Consider the following 19,103-nt stretch of genomic DNA (forward strand, 5'->3'; position numbering starts at 1 on the left):
ATTGGATGGATGGATAATTGGATGGATGGATGGATGATAGATAGAATGATAGATAGAATGATAGATGGATGGATGGATGGATGGATAATTGGATGGATGGATGGATGATAGATAGAATGATAGATAGAATGATAGATGGATGGATGGATGGATGGATGGATAATTGGATAATTATCCAGTTATCCAATTGGATGGGTGGATAATTGGATGGATGGATGGATAATTGGATAATTATCCAGTTATCCAATTGGATGGATGGATAATTGGATGGATGGATAGATAGATAGATAATTGGATGGATGGATGGATGGATGGATGATTGGATGGATGAATAGATAGATAATTGGATGGATGGATGGATGGATGGATGGATAATTGGATGGATAATTGGATGGATGGATGGATGGATAATTGGATGGATGGATGGATAATTGGATAATTATCCAGTTATCCAATTGGATGGATGGATAATTGGATGGATGGATGGATGGATAGATAGATAGATAATTGGATGGGTGGATGGATAGATGGATAATTGGATGGATGGATGTATAATTGGATGGATGTATAATTGGATGAATGGATAGATGGATGGATAATTGGATGGATGGATGGGTAATTGGATGGAGGGATAATTGGATGGAGGGATGGATGGATAATTGGATAATTATCCAGTTATTCAGTTGGATGGATGGATAATTGGATGGATGGATAATTGGATGGATGGATGGATAATTGGATAACTGGATAATTGGATGGATGGATAATTGGATAATTGGATAATTATCCAATTATCCAATTGGATGGATGGATAATTGGATGGATGGATGGATAATTGGATAATTGGATAACTGGATAATTATCCAATTGGATGGATGGATAATTGGATGGATAATTGGATGGATGGATGGATGGATGGATGGATGGATGGATAATTGGATAATTATCCAGTTATCCAGTTGGATGGATGGATGGAATGTATGTATGGATGAACGTATGTATGTATGTATGGATGGATAATTGAATGGATGGATGGATGTTAGATTAGGTAGACAAGATAGGCAGAAACAGAGACAGACACAGACAGGTAGAAGATATAAATGGAGAGGTAGTTAGATGATAGATACAGGAGATATAGCTAGAGCAATAGAGAGGATAATGGGTAGATAGATGATAAGATAGACAGACGTATAAGGCGATACAGAGAACCTCGTAGGTAGACACTTGCAGAACTGAAGGGTGCCAGGCACTTTAGACTCATGCCTACCTTTTGTGAATCCACCCACGGGGACAACGTAGTCTCACCAGGGCTCCAAGCCATATGTGATACCGCAGGACCACAATGTGCCCAGCTCCTCGGAAGAAATCTGTCTGAACTTTTTGTCTAATGGGGAGAGACTGCTGATCTTTCCCCCCTTTTTCCTGCATCATTTCCATTTGTGCTGTAAATCCTATAGGCCACAAGGGATGTTCCAATTTAACGTTCATCAGATGTCCATGGTTACTCACCTATCTGCTGTACACACAGGTAAACTGGGCTTGACTGGGCTTGTGGGTGATGGGTGCTCTTGCTTCTCAGTCGTGAGCTTGACCAGCTCCTGGTCATCAATGGAATACAAGAAAAAAAAACCCTATAAATTTATTGCATCCATCTTATTGCCCCAGAGACGCCATCCTCTCCCTCCTTCAAAACTCCTTAATTTATTCCTTATTTCAACTGGTACAATTGTCCATCCCAAAAGTTCACACTTAAGAATGGAGATCGAATGAGAGAATGAATAAATGAATGAATGAGCAAGCATCCAAACCCAGGGACGTGTTTGAGAAGCAACTAAGAGCTGTTGAATGTCCATGTTGTTCATGTTGTTTGCATGGAAACCCAGAAGCTAGGGCTGGATAGGAGAAGCGAGGAGACAACATTGACAAGTTCTTCAGAAATGGCTCCAGGAACACATGCTGAGCATGTGGAGGTATTGCAGATGACCCAACTTTGACACTGCACAAGAGAAGAGAGTTTCTTGATGACAGAAAGAGGAGGAGGCTGTTCTGATGAATAACATCCATGCATTTGAGAAAGACTGTAATGTGGCATTGTAAAATCTGGGGCCTTCAGGACAACAGAAGAGGAATCGAGCAGTAGAGTTTCCATGTGTGGGATCACCACCCCATTGCTGCTTAACTTGTGTTGTTACAGTATTGTTGAAGACACCCTCGAACCTCACTGTCCCCATTCCTTACTTCTTCCTTCACCTCCCACTCTTCCAACCCCACCTTTTCCATTGTTGGCTCCATATCTTCATGCAATGAAGCCACAGAAGGGTTAGGGTTCAATACAAGCTCAAGCCACACTGCCCATTATTTACCTCTGGCTTAGCTCAATTTGGGAGCCCACCTCTCCTTCCTCCGTAGCTTAACAGTTTAAGTTCTGGAGTCGGGGGAGAAGAAACCCATGGGTGAGTTGGAGGGGGAAACAAATATTTATCTACTTAAAATCAAATCTATAGCATGAACAATCTCAACATAGCTGGGCAATTAGGCGCCTGAAGATGTTCTGCTTTTATCGTCAATCTAAATATAGCAACTTCCGGTAGTGAATAGCAAAAAAAAGGGGAAATTGGCTTCTCAGAATATTCAAGCACAGAAGCCAGAGTGTTGGGTCAGAATCCTGGCATAAGGAGCCATTGGAAGTAGCAAAAGTCATAGAAAATAAATTTTGGTTTTGGATGTACCCAAGTTTCAGAGGCCAGGAAGATAAGAATGGGGTGATGGGAGGTTGCAGGAAAGGTAGTCTGCCGGCTTCTTCATCCAAAGTTGGTTTAGTTATGCTGACCACAATCAGATGCCACAGTTGGCTGGAATCCCAGAACATCCTGACTTACTGCAAATGAACGGTATGTTGGAAAGTTCCAATTAAATCAAGGATGGAGCATTTATGGTGATCTCCAAACCACAGCTCCTGGTGCTCAGTCCTGTTTACTAGCCAGAATTGCAAACCCACTTTGTTCTCATCTTGCAATCCTGGCTTGTTTAGGAGAAATCAGATGGAAACCCCATCTTGTATAACAGAGCAAGCCTTTCCATTTCTGGTTTGGTCTGTTGCTCCAGCTTTTAGAAGGAGCCAAGCCACAGTAGGGATTCTTCTATTTATTTATTTATTTCCAATTTTATTTTCAAATCTTCAAATCTGGCCACCACCCATCTCCCCCCAGAAGATTCTTTTCAAGGCAATCCAGGTTTACTACTGCCCATCAAGGTACAGAGCATACTATAGAAGAGATATAAGCCATCTTTGGTGAAAATGGGAAAGAAAATGAGAATTGAGAAGAGAACAGAATTGAGAAGATGAAAACTGAATTGGTTGCCTGTGCATTAGGTTTCAACACACACCACCACCAACCAAATACCACCATCTTTAAAAAGTTCAACACAAAGATTAATGGTGCCGCCCAGTTCATAGGATCGTTCGTTCTAACAGAGAGGGCTTCTCTCCAAATCTTGCCTCCATAGGAATAATGTAATAGACAATTATATGGAAAGTCCACCTGTAAATCACTAAGTGGGATTGAACAGAAGTCTCTGCAAATTTAAACCACCATGTAATGATGCCTGGAGTTTTACGGTTATTTTGCTTTATTGTGACCAGTTGCTGTCAAGGGGCACCACAATTTCATTCTTGCAATGGTCAGGGAAGCTGGTGGGTTCCACAACCATAAAGTCATCCTTTCTCACGTTGGAGAGGAATTCTGGAAGCTGCCCCAACATTCTTGGAGAGCATCTGGTTGAGGACAGTAGCTCTAACATGTATTGCTGGAACCAACCAAGGAGAGCCCATACCTTAACTCCATCCAGAACGGCCTTGATAACCCCTTTGACCGTGTTCACCACTTCTTTGTCTTCAGAGTTGATGCCTTCGAGCATCACCTGATCGGACCAGCGAATCAAATTTCCCAGGCTCTGATACACTCGGCTGTAACAGGAAGTGATGGCAGAACTGTAGAGGTGAAAGAAGCAGAAGATAGAAGGGAGAACAGGCAGAGAGACTTTAATTTAATCCTCCTGATTTAAATAGGCATCAACTTTCTGAATTTATATATTGGCATGCGAGGCAAGGCACCAACAGCAGATGGCAGCACTTGGCTGGTCTCATGAAGTTAAGGAGGCCCAGTCCCTGGATGGGAGACTATCAGGAAATCCTGGGTTAGAGCAGAAGGTTGAAAAAACATATCCCCAAAGAAGGCAACAATAAGCTATTGTCAGGAAACTATATGGATGTTTCCATGAAGAGATGGCACCATCCACCCAACCTTGGCTGATCTCCAACAGCTAAGCAGGATTGGGCCTGGTTAGGCCTTGGATGAGCTTCTACTAGGAAACCCAAGGGATATAAGCTAGACTGGCAAGTTGAAGAAACATCCAGGAAGAAGACAATGGCAAACCTCTTACTGTTGCCAAGAAAACTTCACGTCCATGAAGTCACCAAGAGTTGAGCTTAATTCAAGAGAGACTTGACTTGCTAGGGAAAGACTCCTGGTGGTGCTGCAGGTGCTGTTCAATGACTATGCCCCGCATCTGGCCAGCCTGTCTAATGGAAAGAATCCAGAGCCAGAGTAGACCCACACAGAGAGGGTCAAAGGTTGCTTCCCCAATAGATAAACATGCATGATAAAGGACAGGCTGGAAGTATGTTCACCTTGGTTGCTCCACCAGAAGCAAGCCACATCAATGCAAATCCTTCTTCTCAATTGAGAAGGACAAGAATTCTGGATGTTAGAACTCTGGTGGTGATTGACTGAGCTGTCTCTGATCTCAGAGCAGATCACAGCAATCAGAGATGGCTATTCAGTGGACATACCTGGTGGGATGCCCAAAGAACCTTCTCCCTTTTAAGGAAGGTGGCAATGGGCCAGCAGAAGCAGGAAGGGAGAGTCTAAGAAAAAAGATAAAGACCCCAAAGAATGAGGGAATGGCCAGAAGACATCTGATGATGTCATGATACTACATCAAGTGGATAAAATGGGACAAGTTCAGGCAAAATTCTAGACTAGCCCCATCTTGCAAACCTCTGCAAGACTGACAATGACTTAGTTTTACAAGTTCTGTAAACATGGCTGCAGCTTGGTGTAAAATATGGTGTGAACACAACCATGGTTCTAAACTCTAACTCTAGCTAAACTTGCTGGTGCAAATATTTGATATGGTTTAAGGAACCACATAAGACACTGAAGAAGACCTGAAGCATCCATAGGGGAAGAATTAGGCAAAAATAAGCACCCCAATCCTTTTTGCAGACTTTGGGGTGAGTGACCACCCAGCTAGTACCAAACTCTCCACCCTTCCCAGTCAACACCCCGCATCATGACTCACCTCTGCTGAATCCGTGGGTCCGTCTGAACCAGGGGCAAAATGGCTTCCAGGACTTTACTTGCGGACCCGGGCAACATTTCCAACACCTTGTTATCAATTGCCATTTTGTCCACAATGGTCTTAAAATAGCGTAGGGCGCTCACTACGTCCTTCTCCTTCTCTTCCAGCCAAGTCAAGTTCTGAGAGACAGAGAGAGCATTGTTACAAAGGCATTTTTCCTATTTAACAGAGTGAATATTAAATACATGCAAACCATTTTGAAGTCCAACCATTCTGAATCCAAAGTGTCCCATTCTGAACCAAAAATCAGTTCCCATTGTGTTTTGACAGGTCTGAAACCCAGCAGTTTTGAGCTCACCATTCCCAAATGATCAAACCAGACAGTTTCAAATGGAAAACCACTCCCAGAAGGACTTTTGCATGGAAAACAGGCCATTTCAAATTAGGTGACTCAACTTTTCAATGTTTTGCATACTTAGTATTTTTTTTTAGGTGCGAAGATTACTGCAGATGCTGACTGCAGTCAGGAAATCAGAAGACGCTTAATCCTTGGGAGAAGAGCAATGACCAATCTCGATAAAATAGTTAAGAGTAGAGACATCACACTGACAACAAAGGTCCGCACAGTTAAAGCAATGGTGTTCCCCGTAGTAACATTTGGCTGCGAGAGCTGGACCATAAGGAAGGCTGAGCGAAGGAAGATCGATGCTTTTGAACTGTGGTGTTGGAGGAAAATTCTGAGAGTGCCTTGGACTGCAAGAAGATCAAACCAGTCCATCCTCCAGGAAATAAAGCCAGACTGCTCACTTGAGGGAATGATATTAAAGGCAAAACTGAAACACTTTGGCCACATAATGAGAAGACAGGACACCCTGGAGAAGATGCTGATGCTGGGGAGAGTGGAGGACAAAAGGAAGAGGGGCCGACCAAGGGCAAGGTGGATGGATGATATTCTGGAGGTGACGGACTCGTCCCTGGGGGACCTGGGGGTGTTGACGACCGACAGGAAGCTCTGGCGTGGGCTGGTCCATGAAGCCACAAAGAGTCGGAAGCGACTGAACAAATAAACAACAAAGTGTGTATTTTTACTGAAAGCAACACCAAATTCATTTTCCCAGATCAGTGGCTTGCAATTATCTTAACCATCCTTTACAATCCACATTATTTTTCTGCGAGTCTTAAGCTAACCATACGATCGTTAAGCGAATCACAAGGTTCTCCACTGATTTTGCTTGCCAGAAGCTGGCCAGGAAGGTTGAAAATAGCGATCACATGACTGTGGGGATGCTGCAATGGTCGTAAGTATGAGGACTGGTCACAAGTCGGTTTTTTCAGCACCGTCATAAGTCCAAACCATCACTAAACAAATGGTTGTGAAGCGAGGACTACCTGTATATTCTGTACCCTGAACCAAGGCAACATTCACAGGGATCATGCAAGCAAATCCTGCCACCCACCCCTTTAATGGTAGGACACGCCTTTCAGAGGACTGCAGCGTGTGAGCATATCAACCAATGGTGTTCTCACATTTTCTGCATCGCTCCAGCTTGATTTAAGAAACTGGAGAAAGAGCCATCATGGAACTTTGGTTTTATATATGACAACTGGAGCGAGGCTATTTATATGCTCAAAAGTGGAAAGGTTCGACACTACCCCCAATGGAGGAATGGCTGGTGAAGATGATGGAATTTGCTGAGATGGCCAAATTGACTTCCTTGATAGAGAAAAGACAATATCTACCTTTACAGTTGACTGGAACCCCCTTATGAAACGGAAAAAATGCACTGATGACTTGTGGTTTTGACGATCAGGGGGAAAAAAAGATAATAGAAAAAGGTGAGATTTTTTTGTAATCACAAAGCAAGAGATAATTTTGTACTCATCCCTCTATCTGCTGCAGAGAAAATTGGAAGTGTCTCCTATTTCCGTCTATTCTTTCTCCCTGCACCATTTTCTTCCTTCTCCATCTTTTTCTTCCTTTCTCTTCTCTATTTTGTCTGAGTTTGGGCTAGTTTTCATGCTCTCTAAAAAGCTTTTAATGCAACGTATGAAAGAAGAAGAAACCAGAGAAACAGCCACCGCTGCACTGAGTTTCCAGGAGCATCACTTTCCTCCGGCAATCCTCTGAAGCCGATCATGCGTGAGAAATGGCCGATGCGCAAAGGTCACTATCAAATGGGAACAAGCGCCACATTTTGGGCTCAGCAGGGGAAAGCACCAGGGGATCCAGATCTTCAAAAGAAGACAGGGTTGGCTGGCATGTAAATGTGTGTGTAGCTTTAAAGGGGCTTCAGACGTATGTTGGAAATGTGAACAGCATGAAGGGACATTTGATCATGCTTGGTGGATGTGTCAAAAAGCTAAAAAATATTAGATTCAAATAGATACTTCAGTACAGAGGATATTAAAGATCCACATTCAGTCAAACCCAGAACTTTTCCTTTTAGTATTAAGGGATAAACTGAAAAAAAGCCACGGAAGGTTGTTTCAATATATGATTAATGTAGCAAGATTATTATATGCACAGAGAAGGAAAGATTTGGCACTTCCCACCCTGGAGGAAGGGTTGGTGAAGTCGACAGATTTTGCTGAGATGGATAAATTGACTTCTTTGATTAGAGAAAAGACACTATCTGCATTTATTGGTGACTGGAAGCCTCTTATGGACTTCTTATGTAAATATGAAACAAATGAACTTGAGATTTATGGTTTTGATGATGAGACAGGACATATTATAGAAAGAAGAGTAATATGACGTATTGTTAGAGAGAGAGGTTAAAATATATTGTACTTATAATTGCTGTGAAGAAGCTCGGAAGCCACTTCCTTATATGTTCCTTTTCTATTTTTCTTTTCTCGCACATCCTTTTTCTTTGATTTCTTTCGTTTCCCTTTTCCCTTCTTACTTTAGGGTGTGTTCGTTTTTAATCTTCTTGCTTAAAAGCTTTAATAAAGATTATTTTAAAAAATGTGTGTGTAGCTTTGTACCAAATGCCCAAATGCAGGTTTAGGCATTTCAACACTTGCTTTGAGGATTCCCTGTTTCCACTTCAGGGGGCATCCAGGTTGATCAGGCCAGGATTCTGAAAATAAATGCAAGGAAGTTGTTGATACAACCTCCTTGTGTATATAGGCCAATTTGGAGCTTTTCTCTTGGGCTAACAACGCAACACCCCGCGGGTTGTTAAGCATCCCAGTTGTGGCCCCTCCTGTTGATTCAAGGGACAAATCAAGTTGTTAAAATGGATTAGGCCTCCAGCTCCTCAGGGACTGATCTTGCAGCCTGCTGAAACGCTTGCTTTGTCAATAAAATCACCCCATCTGGCAAATTGCCACCCTGGTTAGCAAGGCTGTCATAGACTGTATCCTCCAGAAATTGGGGAGGGCCAGGAAAAAGTGGTGGTGGGGGGGTGAGGACCCTCCCCAAATAGATTTCATCCAATTTAGGTCTGAATTTAATTAAAATGAAATGCATGAAATGCAGTTAATGCAATAATTCCCCTCCCTATATTTAATCATTCAATCACCTTGAAAATGGCAATTTGGCAACGGTTTTTTGGATCAGCTTCATTCAATAAAAAAGAAAGTGAAATCAAAGCAGTTTTAACTTCCCTTTGCTACCACGTGTGTTTCCTCTTCAAAAGGAAATCCACTTATTGGTGCCGTTGGACTAGCCAAGAGGAAACAGATGGCCTCAGGGACACAACGGAGGCCTGTCCCTTTAAGGGTTTTCACTCCTTATGGGTAGAGTATTGTGGGTGGGGCCATAGATCAGGAAGGCTAGAAAAAGTTGGAAGTCTCCAAGGTCCTGAAATCTAAGGTCCTCCTTTGGATGGGCAGATGACAGCTCGCAGGATTCCCCCATCCACATGGCCACTGATGAGTTGAAGCCCAAAACATACAGAGGGCATCCAGGTTGGGTGAGGTTATCCCATGTTTTGCAGGATCTGCAGATAACCATGGAGACATCCTCACGTAACTGCCACAATTATGAACTTGCACTCAACGTCTAATGCAAAGACGTAAGTTGCACCATTCATCGGATGACATCAGGCATGATGCAGAGAGTCAGGAAGATGACCTTGATGGAAATATGTAAAATCTGTTCCTTAGGCCAAAGGGGCTGAAACAGCTTTTAAGTCCAGAGCAACGAGATAATATTCAGAAGCAGCTCAGACAGACACCTCCCTCATTCACTGGAGTATAAGAAGGGGGGGACATCCAGCTCAATCAGACTTGCAAGATTGGTATTACAGCCAAACTCAATCAAAGCAGTTTTAGCCTTCCTGTGGAGTTGATTCCTGGTCTGGTCTACCTGGTAGGGCTGACACACATTTCCTCATTTGGCTTGAACACCCATGTGTACACTCTGCCTTGTGATACTCAGAAGCTTTCATTTTGACCTTGATACTTACCAGGAACCTTGATACTTACTAGGACTTTGATACTTACTTGATACAGGTATCCCTCACTTAACAACGGTTCATTTAACGACAGTCTGAAGTTACGACAGCCTCAGAAAAAGTGCTTCACCGCCTGTACTCACACTTATGACCGTTGCAAAATGTCATACCACCCCTGCAGTCACGTGATTGCAATTTGGGCACTTTGCAGCCAGCTTGCATTTATGACTAGTTGCAGCATCCTGCAGTCACATGATCATGATTTGCAACCTTTTTTGCCAGTTTCTGGCAAAAAACATCCATTGGGGAAGCTGGATTTGCTTAGCGACCTATGATTCACTTAACAACCATCATAAAAATTGTCATAAAATTGGATCTGGTCACATGGTAACTCACTTAATGACTGCACCGCTTAACAACCAGTTTTCTGGTCCCTATTGTGGTTGTTAAGTCAGGACTACCTGTACTCACTGCCAGTCCTCCTCAACCAATTCACTCAGGAGTAGTGGTAGTACAGTCTGCTTCTCCTGGGCTTGAGGCCCACCAGCTCACCTTGTTCATGACCTTCTCAGGTGATTTCACCACTACATCAGGCTGTTTCCCTTTCTTAGATGGCGTCCTTTTTATTTTGGGTGAATGGAACTTGTCCTTCAACTTCATGGTGAAAGAAGAGAGATGGGAACGCTGAGAGTCTAGGAAAAGGACAGAAGAAGGCTGTCAATAAATTGGAACAGGAACCATACTTGAGCCAAGCAATGGGCCAGGATGTGCCTGACCTCTGGAACTTCCTAGGTTAAGTGGGTGGGTTCACAGCAGCCACAACCCTGTTCTTTTCACAGCCAACTTCACCTGATTCACTGGACGCTGACACGCACCTGCTACAACTCTTTAAAATAGCCGCTTCCTTTCCTGTAATCACAAATGTAGTACCTGTTTGCAACTCTTTAAAGCAGCTGTGTCTTTCCCCAGATCTTACAGTCCTACAGCTCTTAAAGCTGTCCAATCTTTTCCCAGGATTGTGAACATGGTTTGCAACGTTTTAACGGCCATTATCTTTTCAGGCCAGTCTGTGTACAATTCCAGGAAAAAACGCAGCTGTTTTAAAGAGCTGCAGACATTCACTACTGTTGTGCCCCTCCATGCTCCAAAGTAGCTATTTGGAATCCAATCTGAAGGAACACGTGGTCTGAAACTCCACCATCCTCAGATCAGTGGCTGAGAAAGCTTTCATCTTACCATATGGAAAATGCTAAGACAATGCCAAGCTAGCAAGTGCAAAAGATTTCCATGTCTCTCGTTATAGATGCCAACTACATTCTAGATTTCAGTTCCTGCTTTATAATGTAGATGGTGGTAGCAATTTCTACAATCCCCAATCCAATGTGTCTTTGAATATTGGGTCCACAGCAGAAAAAACAAAGTGTAAAAGAGAGAGGTGTATTTTTTTAAACTTAAATTACTAAAAAATTATATTCAGCTGGATGCCAAGTGGGAAAAGAAAAGGGGGTGACGAACAATAAAATCTTGCCTTTTGTAGATTTCCCTTTCGTCCCCCGATTTCAATTTGTTCTAGCCTCTGTGCAGTTTATGGCTTTGAATTTTGGCATTGGTGAGTGGCCAATCTCTTCACAACCAGCTGATATTTTTCATTATTTCAATTCAATTCCCGAAGCTGAATAATCCTGTCTGCCTTTACCCTAAGCTATTGAGCACCTGTTTCACACAAGCAGAATTTTAATAGCCCAGGAAGCAAAGAAGAAGTTGGGCTTCAGGGATGCTACTGGTGAAAATGAAACTTACTTTGATTTCATTTCCAATCTTTCGCTCTGTTCCAGCCCCAGAACAAATTGATTTGGCTCCCCCAGGCCTGAAAAATATTTCAAGGGGTCCTCCAGGGTCAAAAGGGTGAGAAAGCCTGGGCTAAGCAAATGGGATCTCTGTGGGAGGGTGGGAATTTTCCTTTCTAATGCAGCTTTCTACTTGTGTAAAAATATACCTGAATCCCAAGTTTTCTGTTTTGTTTTTTGTTTAAGTAGCTTCACAAAGAGAAAACAAGGGTGATTGCCTTGGGCCAATTCTTTCTCTTTGCAGATGACTGGACCCTTGCATGACAGATCTTCCCAATTCTCCCTGCTGCTGAGGACCAGATTCTTGGCCACTTGGAAGAACAAGCCAACTTACTCAGAAAAAGGCAGAAGACAAACCACAAACTTGTGTGGTCAGATGACAAAAGCGCAGAGGAAAAAAACTGAGCAAAATTCCAGCAGATGCTGCTGAGTCACACTCAAAGTGGCCGCTGCAGGCCGCAAAATGCACCAGCTGTACTCTGGCACTTGTTTTTCATCCCAGGCCTGGTAACACCATACAGTCGCAATCCACACCTGCAGACTATTCTCACCATCCTAGGAAATTCCTCTGCATTTGCGCGGTGGGGGGGTGGGGGGGAAGCTGTATTTTCATGGCAAAGCCTGCAATCTCCCTACCACTTGAACAGCAAGCTCCATCCGCTTTTTCCGTGTGTTGACCATTTATTTAGAAAGGAAGGGCCAGCCCTCTCCTTTGGGAAGAATCCAGGTTTAAAGACCCTTCATCTTCTTAACCTGGAATTCAAGATCAACCTGCTACAACCCACCAGAATTATTCCTGTTGGGTTTTACTGGCAGGGAATTAGAAAAGAAATAGGGGAAATTAAGACTGTGTATGGTAATTAAGATTACTGCATGCAAAAAGATGGAAAACCAATGAGATACCTACAGTGGAAGATTGGATTATAAAATGAACCGGACTTGCAGAAATGGCGAAGCTGACCAGTTTGGTCAGAGAAAACGCTGAAAGGTGTGGGAGACGACAAATCTCTTCAAAAGCTGGCTAGATATGGTTTGAGGCAATGCATGAACTTCCTTCATCCAGCTGAAACTGACAACATTTAAATGCCCATCACTTTGGGCTGGGGGTGGCCCATAAATCGAGCCATCATTTCCATTACTCTCTAAAATAGTGCCAACGCATTTATACAAAAATGCTGTTTTGCCTTCCATTTCACCCACTTTTTTATACAGAAATTTACACTATACCCCTTGCCATCCATATTACTCTGGATTCCTTTATATGGACCTTTTGTTGATTAAGTCCAAGGATCTGTTCCTAAACCAATGCTTCCTTCCACTAGAAATCTCAGTCCCACTGGGGTTGAATTTAGATTTTAAAAACTGTGCTGCCCATTCAAACAAAACATTGTGCAGCCCCTCAACGATCTCTGCTTCTCCATACATCCATACATCTTCCACAAAAGCAGAGGCTGTCATAAATAGCACTGTGGAGTTGAGTCTGCGCAACAGGCTTAGCCAGACGCTAGCTGCATTCGCCCAGCATGCTATGCTTGGTTAAGGGCTAACCTTGGTTAGCTGGTTTTCTTCCTCCTCTCTGATGACTTAGGGCAGATCTCTACGGATCCACAAGAGATCACGAGGGGTTCCCTGGGAGATCACGATTTATTTAAAAAATTATTTCAAACTTGGGCAACTTCACATTGAAGAGGTGAGTTTCATTCTTTATTTTTAGTTTCAGAACACGGTGAATGCATACATACAGGCCTATCCATGAAACAAATATAATAATTTTGTAACGTCTGGCCTATCTTTGAGCCTGAATGGGCAGGGGTTCCCCCAGGCCTGAAAAAATATTTCAAGGGTTCCTCCAGGGTCAAAAGGTTGAGAAAGGCTGGCTTAGGGTGACAAACGAAGGACAGATGGAAGCAGGGTGAAAAGATGTCGAAATTAAAGGTGAAGAGGCAGAAACATGGATGAACAGAAATGGAGTGCTGGGAAAAGTTTGCTTAGTCCCAATTATTAAAATCTCAAGCTTAATAAGAGTTTATAGTGGTAGCTCTCTCTAACTTCTATGTCAGTTAGGATTGTAATACCTACTCGTACCGTATGGCTGTTTTGTTCGGCTCGTATTGACCATTTTTGTAGCCCACCCCAATCTGAAAATTGAGGCTAGAGTACAACAGAAAACACACCAAACCACAATGTAAGATTACAGGTAGTCTTCACTTAACAACTATAGCTGGGACCAAAATTTTGGTTGCTAAGTGAAGCAGCCATTAAACAAATCCAACCCGATTTTACGACCTTTTTGCGGAAGTTGTTAAGTGAATCACCACAGCGTTACGTGAACCACGTGGTTGTTAAGCAAATCACGTGGTTCCCCACTGATTTTGCTTGCTGGAAGCCGGCTGGGAAGGTTGAAAATGGTGATCTGGCTGCCAAGCGCCCAAATCATGATCACATGACTGGGGGACACTGTGACAGTTGTAAGTGTGAGGACCAGTCATAAGTCGGTTTTTTCCAGCACCATTGTAAGTCTGAACCATCACCAAATGAATGGTTGTTAAGTGAGGACTCCTGTAATCAGTCCACTGCAAGATGGATGCTACTGAACAATAAACTCGGATGAAAACTATGGCGAAATAAGTTTTTTTTAACTAAAAAAACATCAAAATCCTGACCACTAGGATCAGAAACATTTTCCCCTCCCCCTTCTTTCCTTCCTCTTTTCTTTTTTGTGTTTATCCTGCAGTTTCTTTAGTTCCCATTCTACAGCTTGGGGGTTGATGCTTTCAATGCAATGAAACTTGGTTTGCAATTGTTACGAGTTGCACTGCCTTCATTCTCCCTAGGATCGATTTAAAACGTAATTTTTTAAAAAATACATACAATAGCATTTATGCTGCACGGGGCTGCCTTTGATACTTCCCCAAAGGCCCTTAGATTCCCAAAAATGGGACAGCTTGACCCCCCCCCCCCCCGCGTTCAGGCCTCTTCTTAAGGTAACTAGAAAGGCCATTTCAGTCTCCTTGATTTCAAGAAGGTTCCAATAACTTGTTACCTGCCACTTTTCCGAGCGAGGCATGGGCGAAGTCATTTTGCAGAAGCCCAGTTTTATTTTTTTTATTAAAGGGTTTTTTTTTTTTAAAGGAAGATAAAAATTAATACAAAGCAAGAAAAAGAAAAGAAAAAGGAAGAAATCAGAGAAAGCTAAATGTGCAAGAAAGAGGGGGAAAGTAAAAGAAAAGAAAAAAAAGAAAAAGATATAAAGAAGTGGCTTCTGATCTTCTTTACAGCAGTTATAAGTACAATTATAAGTTTACCTCTTACTCTATGGTTACAACCCTTCTTTCTATAATCTATTCTGTCTGATCATCAAAACCATAAATCATAAGTTCATTTTTTTCTCTTTCATGCAAAAAAGCCCATAAGCCGTTTCCAGTCATCAATAAATGTCGATTTTGTTTGTTTGTTTGTTTGTTTATTAGATTTATATCACCGCCCCTCTCCCCCAACAGGAGAATCTGTCTTTTCTCTGATCAAAGAAGTCAACTTAGCCATCTCAGCAAGTTCCATCATCTTCACCATCCATTCCTCCATTGTCGGGAGTGGCGAATCTTCCCATCCTGGTGCATACAATAACCTCACTCCAGCTATCATGTACACAAACAAAGTTCCATGAATTCCCCCCCCCCCCATTTTAACTTGCGTTCTCCTCTCTAAGCTGGACAAGGGGGCAGGCTGGGTTAAGCCTAGTCTGAACACTAGCAAGAAAGGAGAACCAAGCAGCCCAGACTGGAGGGCGTAACGGAGAAACTGTCCTAACTGCCAGGAAACACGCTGAGACAAGGAACTGGTCTCTAATGTTTATTGCTTGTACATAACAGGAATCCTAACAAACTGAAGAAGCGTGGGAAAAACCCAGCCATATAAACCCCAAAGGTTAAGGTGGGCCTGATCTGTGTCTCTTTGAATGGCTACCTAATTCCTCAGTGCTACGCATGCGCTTGACAGCCTGGATGGGAGCCCCCTGCTCACCATCCTTACTCATGACAGAAACAATGCTGTTGTTGGGCAGAAGATTATTTTCACCTGGAGGCTGCAGCTTCGGCTATTCTGGTTTCCAAGTGTGAGTTTCAAACACACGTGTGTGCTTGGGGCGCGCACGGATGGAAACCTTGCAAATTGCGTCTGTTTGGCTAAAGGGCGCGTGCCTTGCCCAGCTGCGTCTGAACAGGCTCCAACCGTTGAGTCACAGCCTTCCCCAGGCTCTAGAGTTTGTTTTGCCGCAAGCCAGCACGCGCTTGACTTCTGACTATGGGGGGGGGAAAGGATCAGCTGGCGAATTCCAGACAAGAGCAGGGGAGGGGGAGGAGGGGGAGGGACGCAAAGCAATTCCCCTCTAACCTCCTCAATCCATCATTCCTGGCTAACAGGCTGACGTATGGTTGGGTACAAGGCTTTGGAGCCCTTCCAGCAAGCTACGCCAGAGCATTACGCCTATTGCAGGAAGGCCGGAGTGCTGGGAAGTGACAGGATGAATTTAACAGTACAAGTGGGAGGGAGGGAGGGAGGGAGGGAGGGGAGAAAAGGAAAGAGAAGGAAGGGAGGAAGGAAGGAAGGGAGGAAGGAAGGAAGGAAGGAAGGAAGGAAGGAAGGAAAGAGAGAGGGAGAGAGATCAGAGAAGGAAGGAAAAGGAGAAGAGGAAAGAGAGGAAGAAAGGAGGAGGGAGGGAGGGAGGGAAAGAAGGGAAGAGAAGGGAAAGAAGAGAGAAAGGAAGGAGAGAAAAGGAGAAAAGGAAATAAATATGAGAGAAAGAAGGAAGCAAAAAGAGAAATCTGAGGAGGGAGGGAAGGAAGGAAGGAAGGAAGGAAGGAAAAAAGAAGAAAAGAAGAAAAGGAAAGAGAAAGAAGGAGAGAAAAGGAGAGAAAAGGAGAAAAGAAAAGAAAGATGTCAGAGGGGCCAGACTGGTGGGATTTCTCAGGACTGTTCTGGGCAGTCACCTTTATGGAAGGTGGCCACAAAGCTTGGACCTAGAACCTAGGACCACTTCTTTAGCCAAACCAATGAAAGCATCTCAGAAATTTCCAGAGATGGAGAACCCACCAGCTCCTTCAGTAGACTGTTCTGTTGTTGGATAGATGTTACCACCACAAAGCATTTCCATATATTTAAATAAAGTCTAAGTAACTGATCCTTTCAGCCCCTGATATTCCATTCCATTCCGTTCCATTCCATTCTTTCTTGCTGCAAAGGACGACTTTAGTACTCTACTCTATTCCATTATTATTTTATTTCATTTTATTATTTCTTGCTGCAGAGGAGGACTTCGGTATCCCATCCCACCCCACCCCACCCCACCCCATCCAATTCCATTCATTTCAAGATTTATAAGGCCACCCAACTCAAACAGTGTGACTCTGAGCGGTGTACAACAGAAACACACAATAATGATAACAACAAGAATAACAATAAAAACTAAACACAACCAACCAATAGCTACATACAAAAGCTGAACTATAAAATGTAGGTATTAAGCATTAGGGAGATGGAAACATTCCTTCATACCCCTCCCATTCCACTCTTAAACAGGCAATAACAACAACTTTGAAATACGATGGTGGTGGTAATTACTATTATAATTTTTATTTATAGGGCCACTAAATCAAAACTCAAGATGGAAGAAGAAGAAGAAGGAGAAGGAGAAGGAGAAGAAGAGGACGAAGAGGACGAAGAGGACAAAGAGGACAAAGAGGAGGAGGAATAAGATTTATTGGGCCATCAAACCAAAACTCAAGCTGGCCTTATAAATCTAAATAATCCTCAAAATTCAGGAAAATAAACCCCAACGTCCTTTTTGTGGATACCACAAATAGTGACCAACTCAATACAAAATACTTGCCACCCTTAGTGTAGGGAAATTTAAAGACCTTGGGAGGGAGGGGAGGAAAATCATTGTTAATTGAGTCGGGATAGCTGTTCGCAGAGTCTTCTAAGTGAAGGTTGGCTGTGAAGGAGCCAAACTCCAATTTTGAGGAAACACCAAAATTTGCCTGGTAAGTAAGTGTTTTACCCAGTCTTTATGGAGGGGGTGAGGAAATGGCTTCCTTGCTCAAGCTACCTGCTCCATTTCTACGCTGGGCAAAGAGTCGGGACCATGTGCACAGACATAGGACCAGTCCATGCTTGCTGTCATTTTTACGTAACTCCATGCGCTTGCCTGCATGGAATTTCTGGTTGCCCGTGGTGAGCAGCATCGTGCTTAAGTACAAGGCTGTAAAGTGGGAACCTTGTCACCTGAGCTTTAGCCAACAAACCTTGGATTTAAAAAATCAGCACGCAACAGATAAACCCAATTGCTGACGTAGTGGCTCAAGAGCACAGGAGTGATTTAACGGGATTATTGGATTATTTGCAGCTTGAGGGACACGGAGGGGTCTCAAACGAAGCACCCTTGCAATGGGGGAGAACCGTGCTTGGCTTCCACTGCACAATGGCTGGCTAGTTTTCTTTTTGAGCAGAAGAGCAATCGCCACAAAACATCCTGGAAACTTGCCCGGCCGACCCTTTGTAGCTCGGGTGGAGCGATCCCCGAATTCTCTCCAGGGAATGGGGCTATTTGGAAAATAGCCAGAGGAAGAGGGTGGAGGGGTGAGCCGGGTGGAACTCAAAGAGGGTGCCAACACAAGAGAGACATTATGTCTTCAGCTGTGTGTCATTTCTCCAGAGGGACGAACCACAGCTGAACTCTACTTGGCTTGGACCTGAACACTAACTAACAAGGAAGGAAGGGAGCGCGCTGGCCCAGACAAGGTGGGATGACTCAGAGATTTCATTATCTTGCATGCTGCCCATTGGGGCAGGCCAAGAGAGTGAAAAAAAATTATTTGTAGCAGAGGAACGTGGTCCTCTGGATTCTGTTCTCCTTCAGCAGCAGCAACTGAGCCATCCCCTGCTGCAGTGCTAGGTAAGAAGGGAACATGAGATGGATGGATGGGTTTAAGCAGGGAAGACGACTAGATCTGCCATCCCCCCAGATGAAAAGTTCAAGCCAATTAAAAAAAACAAATCAGGATTTTCTTTTTCTCCGTTTACACGTTTTCATCATCCTACACACAATGATGTACAGAGATGCCTCCAATAATCTTGTAAGGGAGGCCAATCAGATTTGTTAAAAAGACAACAAAGCAGGGTTAAAAAAAAGCAATGAAAATAACACAAAGGGAAAGCAGAGAAACATGTAAACATTTTCGGAAAGCCAAGAGTTCAGAATGGGTTTTCGATTTGGATGGATGGTCAAAGAGAAGAATTCTGTTATATTTTTCATCTATTTTTTTATTGACAGCCAGAGATCAAATACATTCACTGACACACGAACACAAAGAAACAAGGACATACACAAGATAATACACAAGAAACTGTAATACTGCACGGTGGGAGACGAGGGAAACTGTACAGATTTGCATGCCCCCCCTTTCAAAAAATTGCAGTTGATCCCTTGGCTAAG

General features: G+C 43.3%; 1 protein-coding gene across 1 annotated transcript in view; it reads right to left on the reverse strand.

The window, feature by feature from the left end:
- RAPGEF1 (Rap guanine nucleotide exchange factor 1) overlaps positions 1-19,103 on the reverse strand; it is an 85,013-nt gene that overhangs the window by 41,828 nt on the left and 24,082 nt on the right. The window contains exons 2-5 of the mRNA XM_063315978.1: positions 10,320-10,459; positions 5,365-5,543; positions 3,835-3,991; positions 1,510-1,598 (exon numbers count right to left, since the gene is read on the reverse strand). Coding sequence (XP_063172048.1) covers positions 1,510-1,598; positions 3,835-3,991; positions 5,365-5,543; positions 10,320-10,459 — 565 coding nt within the window. The remainder of the gene's footprint in view (positions 1-1,509; positions 1,599-3,834; positions 3,992-5,364; positions 5,544-10,319; positions 10,460-19,103) is intronic.

Source organism: Candoia aspera, chromosome 16 (assembly GCF_035149785.1).
Source record: "Candoia aspera isolate rCanAsp1 chromosome 16, rCanAsp1.hap2, whole genome shotgun sequence".
NCBI lineage: Eukaryota > Metazoa > Chordata > Lepidosauria > Squamata > Boidae > Candoia > Candoia aspera.